At 35.1% G+C, this 19,526-nt stretch overlaps 1 protein-coding gene across 2 annotated transcripts in view; it reads left to right on the top strand.

The window, feature by feature from the left end:
• Positions 1–7,603: 7,603 nt before the first annotated feature.
• kcnip3b (Kv channel interacting protein 3b, calsenilin) overlaps positions 7,604–19,526 on the top strand; it is a 47,133-nt gene continuing 35,210 nt past the window's right edge. The window contains exons 1-2 of one of the 2 annotated variants that reach the window (XM_087269028.1): positions 7,604–7,713; positions 17,695–17,875. In XM_087269028.1, coding sequence (XP_087125154.1) covers positions 7,708–7,713; positions 17,695–17,875 — 187 coding nt within the window. In that variant the 5' untranslated portion in view covers positions 7,604–7,707. 2 annotated transcript variants of the gene reach the window in all.

The raw sequence follows: 19,526 nt of genomic DNA, 5'->3' as shown, positions 1-19,526 counted from the left end.
TAAGAAAGCACTTGGGTCCAGTTAAGCCGCCTATTGATCAGACTTGAAGTAAAAATCCATTTAATGGCCTGAAACGCGATCATACATTGAAAAACACCAACATAAGATCCGCGAAACATTGCCAAAAGCAGTTTTAGAGAGTGAAAAGTGAGAATGAAGATTTCAGCTAAAGGTGATAAATGGTGATGTTAATGGTGCAGAACAGAAGGGGCTCAAGTTTTCAACCCCATTACATAAGCAGTCCAAGGCTAACTCAACCTACCAGCCATACAAATTGATTGAGTAATTTTGTCCACGAAAGGATCTCACCTTCAAGCCAACCTCCAGCAACCAAAAATAAACTAAAAAACCTCATTTATCTTCTAACTCTCACTCTCACGCTTCACATACGCTGATTGGGGAGAGACTTAAGAATGTTGCTCCTGCAGTCACGTTAAAGCACAGGGTGGTGAACTCATCTGGAAATGATTAATTAAGCTGGAGAAGCAGCGGGGGAATGGAGGAGATAAAAGCTCTTTTGTACAATCAGAAACAGAATGAGTTTAACGAGGAGACTTACACAGATTGGACCTTTCTCCTCCACTGAGTTAATTAGCCAATCAAATGAAGACACCGTCTACCACTTTCTTAAACTCTTTTTCACCCTTTTTTAACACGCATGAAAATAACCAAGAATTACCGAGCACCTGGTTACCATTCATTTAATAGACTTAATCATTATCTGAGATTGTACTTAAAGAGGTTGTGATATGAGGGGGAAAAAAAACTCTTTTATATTGGGGGTAATTGTACTAACAAACAAAAACACATCAGGATTTATGAGGTCACATGAGTGAATGTATTTGCATTTGGCCTCTTTTGTCATTTTTATTGCATGTTATTATTTTATAAAAACCAATTTTATGACGGGTTTTCTTTCCTTAAAAAATTTTAATAACAATAACTTGATTTAGGTACACTGTAAAACCCAACAGTCAACTTTATCAAATAAAATGAGTGCAGTTAACTCGAAATTGACTAAAAGTTAATTCTACTTATTTGAAAAGAGTTTTGAACTCACTATTTAAGGTAATGAGTTTATTTAATATCACATTACTTCAACTTAGAGTAAGTTCACAGTGCTCATAGATATTTTAACTCAAGTGGTTTGTAGCAATCAGTTTCCTTAAATAATTTGAGTTGCCTTAACTTATTGGGTTTTACAGTACTTGGTTTGAGTTCTCTTCATTTATTGGGTTTTACTGTGCTCAAATTGCTTCATTTACTCAAATGAAGTAAGTTCACAGTACTCATTAGGATTAGTTTTTGAACTTAAATGGTTTGTTGCAATCGGTTTCCTTAAACGGTTTGATTTACCTTAACTTATTGTGTTTTACAGTGTACGTGGTCAACTTAACAATGGAAAAAGAACAACAATGTATGATTCATTATGGACTTAATTGTGCAAAATTGACACCACAAAGTCATATAATTAATCTTTAATAAGCATTTTCTTATCTGCCATAAAAAATTCTTGTTTGATATAGAGATGATAAAAAGACCTAAATGTGTTTATGATTTATAATTATGACTCTAACCATGCATTTATTTTAGGTATATTGCCTTTATGTAAATTAATCAAATCCTTAAATTGAGGGATATTTATGATCTATTTCTTTCTAACCTTTTTTTTAAATGTAAAGATTGTGTCCTTTATATCAACTTATACAGTGCTCAGCATAATTGAGTACACATCATTTCTCAGTGAATATAGCCAATGTATTTTGGTGCATGTAAACAAAACAGATTTATTAAACAGAAAATTTTATTAAAATAATATTTTAGTCACCAAACATTTATTGCAAGCAATATATTGCAAATCTAACCTACAAACTTTTACATTTTTCAGTTTTTTTTCTTCTCTTGATTCTACCTCTTTTTTTTTTAATTTGTATTTAATATTTTTCTATAACATAAATTTGGGTGTACTCATTTTTGGACCATTATTGTAAGTCATTTTGTTAGATAAGCTACAGATTTGGCTTCAGTACTGATTAACCTAATGTACAGTATATGCACAAATATAATATTGTATAGCGTCCTATTAAAAATATGAATCAGCAAATATATTTTTTTAATGTTTAATATAGCAAATAAATGTTATTAAAATAAGACACAATCATGAAGAACAACTTTGCTTACGAATGAAATCCATATCAACTAAATGTGTCTTTAGAGTGTCATTTAGGTAGTTTAATGATTTTTAAATGCAAAATGGCACAATTTAACAACATATTAACTTTTTTAAATCGTTTTTAAAATAAATAAAATTTTTAAATTAAATGTATTTATTTTTAAATAAAAACTATAGATTGCTGCTGGTCACAAGCTTTCACTGACTCATTAATTCAGTTGTACACAGAATCATTAAGACAAATCAAATTATTATCATTATGAATGAACCCACGCACTTTGAACGTTATCATTCGATTGAATGGGTGTTATCAATGATTATCAGCTGATAGATATGGGCCAGTACAGTAGGGGCCTTCTTTGCTTACTAGGATCAGAATGCTGTTATTATCCATCCACATGGTTAAAAAGCTATACTAATAAAGAAGACTCCAGTTTCAGATCTGTTTTGAGATTCCTGTGGCAGTTGGGTTTAGGGTTGGGGTAGACATGAATAAAATACAACTAATGGAAAATTTTATAAATTATATAAATATTTATCGTAGTTCAGCTATACTAATAGCGAAGACTCCAGATCTTTTTTACATTACTGTGAAGGTTGGGTTTAGGGTTGGGGTAGGGCTAGATGTTAATAAATTACAATTAATGGGAAATTTAACAAATAATATAAATAATTATTTTTAACTTGCGCCCACAGCTGTATGTGATCTATAGCTAATTAAGCATATGGATGGATGATAACAACCTTCTAAGCCTACCAGTAGGCGCAAAAGGCCCATACAGGCCCATATTTATCAGCTGATAATGCCTATTCAATTGAGTGATACCCTTCAAAGGGTCGTTAACTCGTTTGATTCGTTCAAAACTTAAGATTCATTTATTAATGATTTACTGTTATTGACTGAATTTCACACAATACTGCATATAATTTTGTCAAAACACCTTACAATGCTATAATATCATTGTAAAATAGTAATGTTACTTGTCTTTTCATTAAATTTAATAGGCATTATAGGAAAAATTGTGACTGATCCTACATTTTCTGGCAGAAACTGATTTCTACTGTGTTGTTTATATTTGTTATGATCTTGTGCACTGAGTAAGAAACCTGGTGAGTCACATGATTTTTGTCAAAGTTTTACATCAGCAGGACGCTCCAACTTGTGTTCAATCTACATACGATTTCCACACTATGCTGTATATCGGTGCCCTGATCTACTTCACATGCTTCAGCTACTCTAAACAGCAGAACATACCAGCCTGATCTCATGAGAAAACGTAAGTATTTTATGTGTTGTTAGTTTAGTGGCTAATTCATACGAATTCGTATACGAGTTCAGTCGTAAGAAAATGTACAATTTTAAAAAGAAATTAAATTAGATCGTACAAATTCATTGCCATGCGAATTGCCATGAGATTGCATTGGACATTCTGAAAAGTTAAGACATGTTTGCTTTGACATATCCAGTTTAAATACTTTATTAGCATCTATACAGCTAAAGGAATAAGTAAAAGTCTTATTTTTTAATGATGTCCTGGTTTTTGTTTATGGATTAGCACTCCATAAACTATGAAAACCATTAAATCAGTGGCTGCAAGCAGTCACTAGCTCTCACAATTGCTATGGTATTAGTGATGTATGGTGCAGTATGTATATTTATCAGCCAACAAATGCTTACTTTTATTGTTTATTGCTATTCGATAAGAAATCAAGTTAAAGGCTGATAAATTTGTGCCAGTTTATCAGCTGCCTGTATGTGCTGCTTTCCATGAGGGTTTTGATTGGTGCCTTCAAATGACATGAAACCAGGCAAGATGCAATTAAAAAGGTGTCAGCAGTGTGGTTGAAGATCTAGATATATCTTTGCAGTATTTTCTGCATTTCCCAGAGATGGGTTGTGGCTGGAAGGGTATCCGCTGCATAAAAACTTGCTGCATAAGTTGGCGGTTCATTCCGCTCTGGCAACCCCGGAATAATGAAAGGACTAAACCGAAAAGAAAATGAATGAATGAATGAATGTTTTTTTATGCAGTTAAGGTTTTGGAGTTTCTTGAAAGGAGGTTTAAATAAAATGTATTAGTTCTATTATTAGTTGGAGCATTTTCAGCTTAGCTTAGCATAAATAATTGAATCTAATTAGAATACTCTTCTGTTACACCGTCAAGTGTAAAATGAAAAGGTGCTGTTTTCTAGGTTGATATGGCTAGGAACTACTCTTGTCATGGTGTAATAATCAAGTTGTTTCCATTGCGCAGGAGGCGCAATGATATTACACAAAAATAAGATTATAGCTACCAGCCATATTAGCCTTCAAAATAGCAACTTTCCATTTTCCGTCAGTTTTAGTCACGTTGTAACTAAGAGTATAGCTTTAATTTAAATATGAAAAACATCCTAAACTATCCCTAAATTATATAATGGTCTAATCGGATTCAATGCTAAGCTAAAAGTGCTCCCGCCAGACCCAGAAATGAGCTGAATGGATTAAAAATTTGCTTAAACTCAACTGTTTACCTCTAGGTGACTTATAAAATGAACCTACTTCCTAAAAACTGGAATCTTTCTTTCAAAATATTTGCAATCGTCAACTGCACAAGTTGGCAGCACAAATTATCTCTGCAAGTCAGAGACCAAACTGGACATGGTATCAATTATCTATAGCCCCCTTCCCTGTTTCCCAGCCCTGCTACTGGAAAATATCCAACTACAGGTTTAGTTTGCATTTCTAATTAAACATGTTCATAGACGAAAATGCTACATTACAACTCAAAAAAAGAAAAAACCTTTCCCACCTCCATAGAACATAATGTTTGAGTGAAACTCCCAAGTCTCAATTTGTAGGACAGATTAATCAACTCTGACTTCAGCAAAACCATCTAAGAGTTTTCCCTGACTCCCTGCTAAAATATAATTTAAAGAAAAACATGCTGCATATTGTAAATAATATACAAATATGTACTTATATATAATCATGTAAACATGGTGAACTACTCTTGCCTTGCCTCACCCTGCCTGCTTTCCCACTTTACCTATTATTTTATCCACTTTATCGGATAAAATGATTACATGTATTTTTATGGAAACGATAATAAGTTTAGAACAAATTAGGTAGGACAAAAAAGATAACTGTAGTATATTTCCGATATGCTGTTTTAACTCATTTAAAGGGCCATGAAACCCCCTCGTTTCAGCAGGGTGTTTTCACACCTCTACTTTGGAAAAAGTCAGAAAAGTGGGCGTGTCCAGCTCTGTTTAGGGGGGAGTGTCGTGTGTTTTTAGCAGTGTGGGACACATATATGACTGTCAACAGCTCAAAAAATGTGTTTTGGTGTTTGTGACCCTTTAACAGTAGTAACTGTCAATGCTAGCTTGGTAGGCTGTACTTTGTTTATTATAAAAAAAAAAGTTATAAACAGCTTTAAATGTTCACTTTTGACCAATTATCTCTATTTTGTTGTAAATCATTACATGTATGCTGCCTTAATGGTAAATCTCAAGTGTTGTCTCAAGCTATGAAAATAAATATTTTCATTTTTTTGAATTTAAAGAGATGGTTCTCCTAAAAAAAAAATAAATAAATAAATCTCACCATTTACACATCAATCAAGTGGTTCCAAACCTACCATTCTACCAGAAACTTACAATTTTACTTATTAGGGCCTGACTTAAATTTGTTGGCCTCAAAAAATCATACAAAACCATAAAATCATACAATTCAATGGTAGAAAGCATCCATGATCACTGTCAGCTTCTCCTGATTTTACTTCCGAGTCATAGCCTTAAAGGTGTGTTGCACGCATTTTATGTTAAATTTAAGGCAAATGTGACAGGACTGACAGAAAGATGGGAACTATTGTGAAATACTATTTATTTGTAGAACGTATTATAATTTCATGTTTTTAATCTATTGTTGTGAATAACAATTAAAACTTGCTATTTATGAAGTTTTTTCTTCTAAACAACAGTTTTTAGCATAACAAAACTATTAAAGCTGTTGGTTAAATTAGGCTGAGAACAATGACAATGACAGGGTTCGTACATTTGTAAAGTGTTTTTAATAAGTGTCGTTTATTCATAAACTAATTTCGAGGATCACATGCTTATGATCAACATGGCTGGCTCCTCATTAGCTCTGTAATCTTCCCTATTAGATGATTACGGAAGCATTATAAATAACCAGAGTTTTTCACTCCAGTTATCTTCATCTGAAGCTTCCTCCCCTTCCACCCCTACTTCCCCCCTTTTTTCAGATAGGGTGACATGGTGGCCCAGTGGCTAACACTGTTGCCTCACAGCAAGAACACCACTGGTCCAACCTCCTATTGGGCTGGTCGGTGTTTCTGTGCGGAGTTTACATGTTCTCCCCGTGTTTGCGTGGTTTTCCCCTGGGTTCCCTGGTTTCCTCCCACCGTCCAAAAACATAAACCATAGCAATCGACTAAACCAAATTATCACCTAAGACAACCTAGTTTACCCTTCTCACACGGCGACAGGCAGGGGAGTTCTCGAGACCTACCTCAACTCGAACTCCCCTCTCGCCCTAACGGGAGGGAGCCCTGGGCTCTCTCCTCGGACAGCATGCCAAATTTGCTTTATTGATTATCAGCTAAATTTAAACTCTTGAAAGAACAAAAATCTGAGAACCGAATGAATGACAGACTCCTCTCAAAACAACTCACAGAAATTAACCATCAGTCCAATTTAGATTTATTTGGAAGTGCATCCACTGTGTAAAACATGTGCTGGATAAGTTGGTGGTTCATTCTATTGTGATGACCACAGATGAATAAACAAACTATGCCGAAGCACATGAATAAATGAATGAATGAATACTTATTCACTGTATTTATGTTTTTATTTCAGGGACAGATAATGTATGTTTCTGGTAGAATGTCCTGAAGACATTTTGAATAACGTTGGAAAGTGGCTATTGATTTTTATAGTAAAAAATAAAACACTGGAAGTCAGTGGCTTGCGTCTTCCAACATTCTTCAAAATATCTTCTTTTGTGTTCAACAGAACAAAAATGTGTAAGTAAAAACTAATGACAATTTTCTCTCTGGGTTGAACTGCCTTTAAAAGCTTGGCATCAAAGCATAAATGTAGATAATCGTTTAAACACTTGAAACGTATGTTATAACGTCTAAATGTGCAATTTTATTTTATTTTTAATTAAGTGTAATGTAATGAATACGTTTACATAATTTATTTATTTGTAGGCATATAACTTAGATATAAAAATAGCAGATTAGGCTGTTAATGTCGGTTCATCTAATGAAGTACTTCCCGGATGAAGATACGAGTCCGCTGTTCGTCTCTCTCTCTCTCTCTCTCTCTCTCTCTCTCTCTCTCTCTCTCTCTCTCTCTCTCTCTCTCTCTCTCTCTCTCTCTCGCCATCCTATGTCACTAGAGATCGAGGGATATTCTTCTGTTTTCACATCTGTCTACAGAACCACCAAAGCAGACAGTGAATGAGAGCGAACATCTGAGGATCCCTCATTCATTCGGTCATCAAAACAGACGCCAGGAACAACATGCAGGTAAGATGCTTTACCTGAGGCAAAATTATAATAATTCTGTCAATGTCCAACTTCAACGTCAATCGATAAAATGATGCCGTTGTAACCGCGTTTTGTTAAACGGTTCTGAACACGACGCTACCGTCAGTTTATCTTTTCTTGCCTTAAACTTTAAAGTGTTTAGAAACTTTAATCCGGTCCGCGTTATCTTAAAAATACTTTCCGATATAGTATTGAGGTAGGCTGTTAAACTTTCTGAGTTTAATCATGGGTAAATGCCAAGTTTGTTATGTCCATCATAAACGATGTAGTTTGCTGTAGGTTGATTTCTATGTAATTTTATTGTGTACATTTGATATCCTTTTTTTCAACAATCTCTTCTCTCACTAAGAATTTCTGGTTATGTTATTCGTATCTCCCACTCTGTGTAGGCTGTGTGCGTGTGTGTGTGTGTGTGTGTGTCTGAGAGAGAGAGAGAGAGAGAGAGAGAGAGAGAGAGAGAGAGAGAGAGAGAGAGAGAGATTTAAAGTCTATTAAATTGTCTTGAGAGAAGCCCTAAGCCATTTTCATCTACAAAGTTTGTCGTATGGTGACTTTTATAACCGGTAATCTGATTATTATGTAACACTGTGCCTTCTTTCGAGTACTTTAGAACAGCCTGTGTCAGGAATTTGATATTATGCCCTTCGTGCCCCTTGGCTAATGTAATATTAGAGCTTTTGGCGGAAACGGGAACAGCCAAAAATAAATATTTGAAAATCTATGCTAAATGTTATTTAGTTAGATTGTTTGACCAGTCAACGCAGTGAGAGCACAGTAAAGGAATTCTGAGAAATGTTATTCACAATTTCATTTAATAATTTACATTATAACACTCTATATTCCAACCACACATTATTTATAGTTGCATACACGCTTATCCACTTCATCATAGATGTCCCAGACAAGGAAAAAAAACAAAGACGCTGATGACCTATGACAAGAGCAATGATGGTTTATGTAATCTCTGGCAAGGGAACAGTGCACTCACGTGTGTTTCTTGATACTGTCATTTTTAGTTGACACCTTTATTGAAGAATTTGTTCACCTGTACACAGCATTTGGTGTGAATTAGCAGAATTTTCTTCTCTTGATATGAAACATGATGATGAATCAAAAAAAAAAAAAACTAAGGTACGTTTGAAATGGATACTTTGTACCATGTTTTTTTTTTCTCCAGCTGCAGCACACCAATATATTTTCCGTAATGTATCAGTTTTTGTTGTTGTTGTTTTTAAGGTGATGCTTAAATGGCAGAAACTGTACTTTGCTCATCTTGGCTAACTCCATGGCATTCTCATCTAAATAATCCTAATACTGTCTGTGACAGAGAAAGGAGAAGATTAGTTTTTTCTTCATCTTCTGATGAGATGCTGTTAACACTAGGGGGGCTTCAGAGTTTCAATTGATGCAGTGCTGTCTCTTCATGCTCGCAGATTGTTTTAAAATTTGAATACAACATAACTCAAAGTGGTTTAATAATTTAGTGAACATTTTGCCAAACAGGGAAATGAAATACAGGAAATCTTATTACTTTAGTCTCTGAGAGTTTGTCAAAAAAAAAAAAAAAAAAAAAAACTACTGCTCAAAGGCATCACTTGTCAGATGGAGAACAAGAGAACTGAATAACATCATAACACTCTTGGGATTAAGATTGAAAATGTGTTCACATTGCAAAATATTTGTATTTGTTCTACTTCTATGTAGTCTGTTAAATTAGTGTTGATCTATGATATTTTCTGTTGTCTAATAAAGAAAAGAAAAAGAAGTTCTCTGAAGTTTACTTATGTAGTGTTGCTCTAGAATCTAATGTTTATCCTCTGATATTTTTGAATCTGGATCTAGAAATTAAACTCATAGTAGTTTCCTGACTAATTGCTCATCGCGACTGCTCAACTACTGCTGATGCTTTAGCTGCTGCACTGTTGATCAGATTATTTTGGTTTTAAAGTCTGTTTAAAGGTTCACAATACCCTGGAGTACTTTTTTAAGATTTTAACAGATTTGTGTGTGTTGAGCATCAGTTAAGACCGTGTTGGCACCTATTAGCTGTAATTGTGGGGAAAAACTGGATAATTTTGAGCTTTTGTCAGCTTCCGGGTTTAAAATGATTTTTGGGGTTGGATTAAAATCTGCAACGGACCTTAAAACTGCAAATGCAAAAATGACGAGTCGGTTTTTCATTATTACTCATAGCAGAGTTTTCTTATCCTATGAGAAGAGCCGGCTTCTTAATTATTCATGAAAAAATGTAGCAGGACATTAAATTACTCTTTATTACTTCGCATTTTAACTTTGTAAACTATAAAATCATGCGTCTCCTCATGGTTTGTGTCTCATTTTGTGAGCCTACTGACAACAGCTGTTCGCTCTCCTCCTTCTCCCCTGCTCTGCTGGCCATGCCCACTCCTGCTCTTTGCTCGCGGAGCTTTACGCCCATTATCATGCATCTTTCGAAAAATATCTGAGGTAGACTTGAACTGAAAGTGGAAGGTGTCTTGGCCCTTTAAAGTCACAGTATGTAATTTTCATCACTAGAGAGCGCTTTTTCACAACAAAAAGGCATAGTTGGATGACACCATGACACCATGTTTATTGATTAGCTAAAGTATTCAAAACTTATTATGAAGCAGAGTAAGGCTAAAGGCTGCTGAAGTGAAACAAGAGCAATTCAATTAATTGCTAATGAGAAAAGCGCGGTGTGACATGAAAGCAGTGGAGTTTTTTTATTATGGCACATCATTGTATTATACTAAATGCATTTTAAAGTGCATCCACAATAATTCATTAGGATGGTGTAGGGCCTCCTTTTGCAGCCATTACCATTATCATCCTTCATACAATGTTTGAACCATTGCACATGGTCATGGTGCACATGGTCCTTCAGAATAATTTAGTAGTCCTTAGAAGGGACGTGCCCATCAAGCACAAATATTGGGCCTAGGAAAATACATGATACTGCAGCCCAAACTATCATTGATCCACCCCCATGTTTCACTCTTGGCATTCAACAGTTTGTACAATTCCTTGGGGCTTCTCCACACCGTAACTCTCCCAGATTTGGCAAAGTCAATTAAAGTGGACTCATTGGAGAAGAATACATGTTTCACATTGTCCACAGCCCAAGATTTTTGCTGCTGGCTTCATTGAAACCGACATTTGGACTTGGCATGAGTGGCCAATGGTTTAAGAGGGCTCTGGATGCAGACCTTGTGCAGTGCAATCTGAGCTGCATCCAATGCTTTTTATTGCGCTCACCTAACCCCACCCCTAATCCTACCAGTCACAGTGACGTCACTCCCTCCATTGAGTGCATTGTGTCTGACATTGCATCGCTGAGTGATGCAATCTCAGCTTGCATCATAAAGGCTGCATCCAGATACTATTGAATGGTTTGGCTATAGCAGCCCGGCCATGTATACTGACCCTTTGAAGCTCCAAATAAACAGTTTTTGCGGGATACAGGAGAGTTTAGGTGCACATTTAATTCTGTGTTGGGCAGCTGTGGTTTTATGTTAATGGATACAATCCAAGTTAGCACCCGGATATCCTTTTAGACAGCTTGTAATTCCTCTATCAATCGCATTTTTTTTTCTATTTCATGAGCTTGCAATAACCAGATTTGTGATAAATGATGATCTCTTCCTTTTACGCAGAAAAAAAAACACCTTCCTTTTAAACTGAAATGCCTTTCTTTTACAATATAAAAATATAAAATCCCTTGCATGTATGTATACACAGTTTTTCATGAGTGTTATTTGGGTGTTTATGCACACATCAAATTTAAATTCATTTGTAGAAGTTTATAGGCGCATACACAGGTCAAGTTTATATGCGAATATGTACAGGCCTGTTTGCATGCAGCAAGTTTATATGTATGTGCGTGTGTTGTTATGGGTGTATATGCTAGGATTGGGTTTATATAAGTGAGTGTATGTGGGTGCATGCATCAAGTTTGTATACAACAACGCAAGTTTAATTTATATTGTTTTGAACAACCAATAGTGAACATGTATATGCGAGTACTTTATAGGTTTATATGCATGTGTTTTATGTATGTGTTGATAAGCAAAATTGTTTTTTAATCCTACATGGTGCCTTTTAGACTTAAGAGCCAAGTTATATCATTATCAAAAAACCTGGCCCTGGTCTGTTTGGATAATGATAGAACTGTAGCAAAAAATTGTATTGCCAAATGATTGTGCATGGACTCTGAGATTTTCCAAATGCATTGTAATTCTCTCTCATTTTGAACTTAACTTTTAACAGCAGGTGGCGCTCTACTGTCGTTTTTAACCATAAAATGCTTAGGACAAAATAGCGCTTGGGTGTTCGGCCAAACAATGAAATATACAAGACATGTTAATTGTATAGTTTGAGTGGGAAAAATACAGTCAATATAGACACTTACTGGAAGGACACCTCACCTTCTGGAAAAGGAGCCAATCGTCAATCAGTAAAGACTGGCGTTTTTCCTGGGGAGAGAGTCATTTTGGAAGACATGTCATCAGGAATAAGTCTAAAATGACCTCAGAACAGCGTGATCATAATCAATGTTATTCAGAAGATATTGTGTGACATGTAAGTTATTAATTTTTACAGTAGTTATTTCATATGTATAGTTGATTGACAGGATTTCATCTGATCGCATCCTCCATAAAGATTGTTGGTGTAGTGAATTTGTTTCCCTTGGGTGCACATGTGCATTAGCTTGTGTAGCCTTATAAAAATATGGTGAACGTTTAGAAAAACAAAAAAACAAAACGATGAGACAGTTTTTGTTTAATTGCATTCTTAATCTCAAATATGAAATATAGTTGTAAGCTTGGCAAACAATTTTATGTTTCCTCATTCAAAGAGATAGAAGTTGCACTTGCGTTTCAAAGACAGCTGCAGAGCAAAAAAGATCTTTTCTGCCGCTTTTCTGGGGCCGGGTCGCGGGGGCAGCAGTCTTACGAGAGTACCCCAGACTTCTCTCTCCCCATATACTTCCTCCAGCTCCTCCGGGGGGATCCCGAGACTTTCCCAGGCCAGCCGAGAAACATAGTCCCTCCAGGGTGTCCTGGCTCTTCCCCGAGGAGTCCTCTCGATGGGACATGCCTGAAACACCTTCCTAGGTAGGCGTCCAAGAGGCATCTGAAACAGATGCCCGAGCCACCTCAGCTGACTTCTCTCGATGCTCTAGTCTAAAGCACATGGCGCAGGCGAACTTAGGGCATGTCCAGGGCATTAAATCTTAACTCCCATTTCCTTTAAGAATGAGTTGCGGTTGCACCATGGTGGGTTTTTACATTGCAGAATTTGTAAACGAAAAAACTGAATGATTCACTGGCGAGGAAACAGATTTGCTTGTGCATGAAGTGGAAACCAAGCCGAATTTTACCAAAGCCAAGATGTGCGAGGAGGTAGCGGTTTTTATAGATATATGTATAGTCAGGGGGGTTGTGGGGGGTAGGGTTAGGACAAGAGGTCCAGAGATATTATTAGGGGCCCTCGTCTGCGACTCTATCACCAACACTCTCCCACAACCCACGCTCTTCACTTTTGCTCGTCATCGCCCTTCCCGCTATTCACTTTCACCCACGTTAAACCCCCAACCCTCTACCCTTCTTCGGTTTCATCTGCAATCCCCCCCACCTGAAAGGTTGTCAGAGGGCCCTTGTTAGCCAGCGGCAGCCCTGTGTAAAGTATAATAATGTTAAGATTTTATTTCTTTATTTTTCTTACTGAAAGATAATTGCTGATGCACATCCCTTTATGTGTAATAAGCAAAGTGTATGCTTGTTTTAGACCTGCCTATAAGGATCGTATAACCCTCTTTTTAAATTAAAAAAAAAAAACTTTTGAACTTAGACCAGGTTTTAGTTGGTTAATGTCGCTTTCTATTTCAGTTGTGCCAACAATACACCTTTAACACGCTACTTTTCATACCAGCATCCATGGGTGCAAATGCATTTGCTATTTAAACAATGTGGCGGAAGATGTGAAACAAATACCTGCACTAGGCTAAAAACTAGTGAATAACGCTTGCATCACTCCCAGCGCAGCAGTGTGCCTGTTGTGTTATAGGGTCCTAGAGTGAGTAATAATATTAGTATTTGTGAAGCAAATTAATTTGCAACCATTAAAATCAAGAATTATAATTATATTCAGCAAATTTACTTACATTATATCATGCTGTTCTGTTTTACGTCAATGCGGTGCTACTTACTCAGCTTCCCTGGTGTTCCTGCGGGGATATCAAGGCCTGTTTGTGCTCAAGGTGCCATATGTGGTTGTTTGGGACAGGTTGAGCAGTCACAGTGGTCAAGCCAGAGATTAATTGGAGCCTGCTGTGTTGACATTGCTTACTGTACAAGATACACTCGACTGACTCACCACAGTCGTGTCAATAATAAGCAGGTGCTCAGGCCTGTAGGTGACGACATGACAATAAAGCACAAATACATACATGTCCACACCACAGCAGTCATTATCATCCAAATCAAAGTAAAACACACAAATACAGTCAGTAAAGAAAGCTCTTTGTGATGAATTTACTGGTGTGATTACATAACATTATGCCTATCAGGACAGATGTGTAGTCAAGCAAATGAGTGCTTATTTACAACTCATAAACTGCTTAACTTGTGTGCATTTGAAGCAGAATTAAACATGTTCTTTATAGTTCTTAAGTCGGTAATACAGATTCTGTGTTGTGGAGATGTTTAACACTTGCTGGCCCTCAAAAATGAGTCCCCCAAGATGCTGGCCCCTGATGTTTTATTGATGCTGTTTTTAGGGAGGTTGAATTATTTAGTGATGCTCTAAATGTTCAGAGCAAAGCTTACTGTCTTTTCATATTCAAATAAGAAGCCAGGGCCCTCACAGGATTCCTCATGTCGTTCAAGGCGAACAATAGTTTGCAGGAGTAAGCGAAATCTCGCCCGTGTGCATTTCAGTGCATATTTTGAAGGTATGCTTAATGTTTTTCTTTTCTTAAAGTTTATATTCCTTAGACATTTCCTCGTTCTTACTTTTATGTTTTCATTTATTTTTTTCTGTTTATCTCTTTTATGGCTCTCTCACTGTACAGATATTAAAGGTGTTTTTCATTTCTCTGTTGTTGTTGCCTTAGAACTGGCTGGAGAGTGTTGTAGCATGTAAACTATCCATTTAAACAATTAGAATTGTAAATACAGGAATAAAATCAGACTAAAACATACAGACTACGATAAAAAAATTATATCTTACTATGCATTAAAGGTCAAAAGTTTGCATATGCTAGCATAATGATTGCTAGCAATTGCTCTAAATTTGTTTTTAAAATTTCTTTTTTTTGCTGCTGTTTAGAAGCTACATACACTATTAGAAAGCAAAATGTAACGTATTTCTTTCTGGAGCATTAGTTGGTGTTTTCACCAATTTGTAATACTTGAAGTACATAAGTTATCGTTTGTGAAAAGATGGGCTCAATATCAGACACTTAATTGATAGTTCCTTATTCAGAGGATGCTGGAAAGCTAAAGAATTTCCAGAACCTGGAGGATTTTTCTGGAGAACTTGAAAGGAACAGTTTACCCCTATTTACTCACCCTCAAGTGGTTATAAACCTTTGAGTTTCTTTCTTCTGTTGAACACTAAAGAAGGCATTTTGAAGAAAGCTGAAAATGTGTAGCCATTGACATCTGTTGTGGGAAAAAACATACTATAGTGGTTAATGGTTACAAGTTTCCAGTTTTTTTTTTTTTTTTTTCAAAATATGTTCTTTTTTGTTTAACAGAAGAAAGGAACTAATAAAGGTTTTGAAAACTAAAGGGTGTGTAAATGATGACCATTTTTGTTTTTTAAGCAATTCATTTAATTGTTGAATCAAATCATAAAACATTCAGGTGCCCAGTCCAAGTCCCAGTATCCAGCAAATAGTTTACCCCAGATCTTGAAAATAAAATAAATATATTTGAAATTGAACTTCAGAACTGGGACTCGGTGCAAGCCAGCACATATCAGTGATTCAACATCTACATTTAATAATGTTAAAGAGGTTTAATATGTATTAATTAGATTCTAAACTTTAGCATTTCGTTGGAGTGCAGTAAGTGCACTATTCTGTGCTTCTAAATGGCTGTATTTAAATTTATGTCGTGTTTCATCTGGTGGAAACAGCAAAATTGGTTAACACTGCAAATCTCATCACGTAGCGTGTTGTTTGGACACAGGGTTGCAATGTAATCTGCTCACCTCATGTTTACGTTCATAACATTTATATTGTTTGCTAATCAATAACGACCTCATGTGGAACTTACATACTGTGAGAGCCTTCCTGACTGACTGAACCAAATATGTGGTTTTCCACCAAGGCAACCTGGGGTGCTGAAATATAATTGGCTAAACTTGCATTAGGCGGGTTAAAAGAACCAAAACAAAAACAGACGTTCTGGCATATAACTGACATTTTCAAAGCAGAATAATTGACTTTAGCATTGTTCTTCAAAAAAACAAGAATGTTTACTTGGCATGTTTCTTAAATATCTGCAAACATATTGTATTTTTTGTGCATTACAAGAGTCTAAGGTTGCTTTCACATCTAAATTTTTCTTTCAGAACCTGGCGCGTTTCCCCAGTTAGCGTGGTTTGTTTGGCATATGTCAATCCAGCAATCACACCACACCAAAACAATTGGTCCGAGATCGCCTAAATGGGGTGATCAGTTGTTGTGAGAAAGCAAAATGATCTAACGAATTAACGAACCAGGCTATATCACAGTGTGTTATGGTTATGTAATTACCATATATACAGCTATATGAAGAGGGAATTAGAGTAGGGCGGGATGTCATGATTCATGATGAATATGAAAGTGAAAGCATGAAGAAATATTTTCAAGTGCTGTTAATCCTTAAGGGAAATTGACCGAAATTGGCATATAAATACCATATAAATTAATCTTATAATATTTTGTATTAGGCTATTGTTTTGTTCATTGCTGCACTGATATCTTAAAAGAAAGATCAACATTGATCTGCTTCATGATCTGATTGCAAATAATGATGTACTGTATGACAGCTGAGCTGAATTCATGGGACTGAAAAATAAGCCCTAAAAGCAATGTGAGGAGAGTTTATTCGCACATGACTTGTTTTAACTATTTTGGTCCATTTAGAAACTTTGCCATGTGAAAGCGATCCATACCAAGAACAAAAAACAAACATTGTAACAATTTTTATCCCTTTTTCGGAACTAAACATTCGATCTAAAGGTGTGAAAGCACCCTAAACATACAGCACTTTTATTTATATATGTAAATATATATATATATATATATATATATATATATATATATATATATATATATATATATATATATATATATATGTATATATATATATATATGTATATATATATATATATATATATATATATATATATATATATATATATATATATATATATATATATATATATATATATCTGTATGTATATATATATGTATATATATATATATATATATATATATATATATATATATATATATATATATATCTGTATATATATCTGTATATATGCAGATAAAATATTTCAGAGCTGAGCATAACAAAGCAAAAATTACATTTTACCAAAATTACATTTGTCTAGAGTATTTGCATGGTTATTGACCCCTTTTGTGAAATCTGAACTCAGTATGAAATGCCCACAGCCATCCTGAGGCAACAATGTAAGTTGTCAGAAAAATGGATGAGATAGAAAAATTAGCATGTGTTTCATACCAAAAATGTTCATGAACATTAAAAGATAAAACTGTAAAGCATCAGCTTTCATTTTGAAATTGAAATACAATGTCCTCCACGAAAGCTTTAAAGCAGATTGTGAGTATTATAAAAGCAGCATGTTCCAATAAATGGGATTCTGCAGGGCATCAAACCTCCTTGACTTCCCTTTAAGAACAAGACTCTTTTAATGTGTTTTCTCATTGTCTTTGTCCTCCAGGCAGATGGACAGAAGGGCGTCGATGGAGGTCTGCTTCCTGATGCCAACGGGCGGGATGGGGACCCCAGCGGGCAGAAGGAGAGCGACGGGAAGTGGCAGAAACCACGCATCACCCGCAAATCCCTCATGAAATGCTGTCTGGTCAAATGGATCATCGCCAGTGCGGCGCCTCAGGGCTCAAGTATGACTCCTAAAAACCTAGAGAGTGTTATGAACGCTGTGTGCTAGCCATGATCCAGATGGAAGAGCGGAGGGAGCAAATTAGAGAGGAGAGGTTTAATATAGCATTTATGAAATAACTTAATATAGGCCTTTTAGAGATATGCTGTATAGTAAACACTTGCTTCCACCTTAAAACTAAAACTGACATCACTGAAACTCAACCGCATCCAAGCTTCAAGAAAGTCCCCTGAGTTGCCTGCAGGTTGTCCTGTTTATGTGAGATTAGATTATATATAGAAATATTTATGACATGACTTATGACAAGGTAGCATATGCTCCACTCCGGGTTTTCCATTTCACGCTTTCTGCTTAGTGGTGAAACAAATGCCGCTCCGAGTGATCCTGGTGTGAAACAAATCACAGATTTTAAAATATGCTGCATTTACAATCACTCTGGAGTAGTTTACAGTCCACATCGTTCGCAAATTATGGTCTGAATTTATGCAGAACAGTAGAAACTATCAAATAGAACATAAATTTGTCACATTCTATATTAGCTGACTTAGACCAGTGAAATTAAATAAATAATGCTGTTATGTATTATAACTAAATATATAATGCAAATCAACAGAGCCAGTTGACTTATAGTTAAAAAATATTGTTGGAAAATATACACTAATGGTTAAAAGTTTGGGGTCAGTTTTTTTTTTCTTTTTCTGTTCATGAAGGCAGCATTTATTAAATGTAAAACAAAATGTTAAATTGTTAAATATTTATTACACTTTTAAATAACTGCTTTCTTATTGTATGTAGCTACAAATTAAATTCATACTTCAGTCATTATTGCTTTTATTACTATTACATCACTCATAATGTTAATATTAATAATAACAATAATAATTAGTATTAGAATGATTTCTGAAGAATCATTGCGACTCTGAAGACTGGAGTAACGAAGCTCAAAATTCATTATTAAAACCACTGAAATAAATTATTTAAATTATAACCTACTTTTGAACAGTTATTTTATAGTGTAATAACATTTCACAATTTAACAATGTGTACTGTATTTAATTAAATAACTGCAGCCTTTGTGTGCAAGTTAAGCGTATTTTAAAACATGTAAAAATTATATTGACCCCAAACTTTTGACTGGTGGTGTATATGCATATAGGATTTTGCAAAGAATAACTAATAAGGTTTGCATTAATTCATGTTATATTTAAACTGCATAATCCATAACACTGTACAGAAAGTTAGTTCTGAAATCTGATTGGTTGAGCAGAATTTTGAAAGCTCTGGTTAATCAACAGACTTTTTTACTGTATATCACAGGTCCATACTAGACTGACAAAAATGATGTGATGTGAAGAGATTTATTTTATTTATTTATTTATTTAAATCTTTTGACTCTAGGTTGCCAGTAAATGTCAACAAATCACTGATCAGTAATTTGATAGATTTTTGGGGGGTTTTGCAAACAGAATGCATTCTACTTTCTCGTCTGAGGATTTAGATTAGTCATAATGAATCATTTTAATTTAATTATTGGTTCTCTCAGGAATTATGATATTTAATTTAATTATTAATTAAATTTATTTAATTTAAGCTATGTTAATACAACACAAACAAAAAATAGTTATTTATTGTTATTTTTATCATTAAAATGG

Source organism: Danio rerio, chromosome 10, assembly GCF_052040795.2.
Source record: "Danio rerio strain M-AB ecotype USA chromosome 10, GRCz13ab, whole genome shotgun sequence".
NCBI classification, from domain to species: domain Eukaryota; kingdom Metazoa; phylum Chordata; class Actinopteri; order Cypriniformes; family Danionidae; genus Danio; species Danio rerio.
This window is presented reverse-complemented; position numbering and strand designations above follow the sequence as displayed.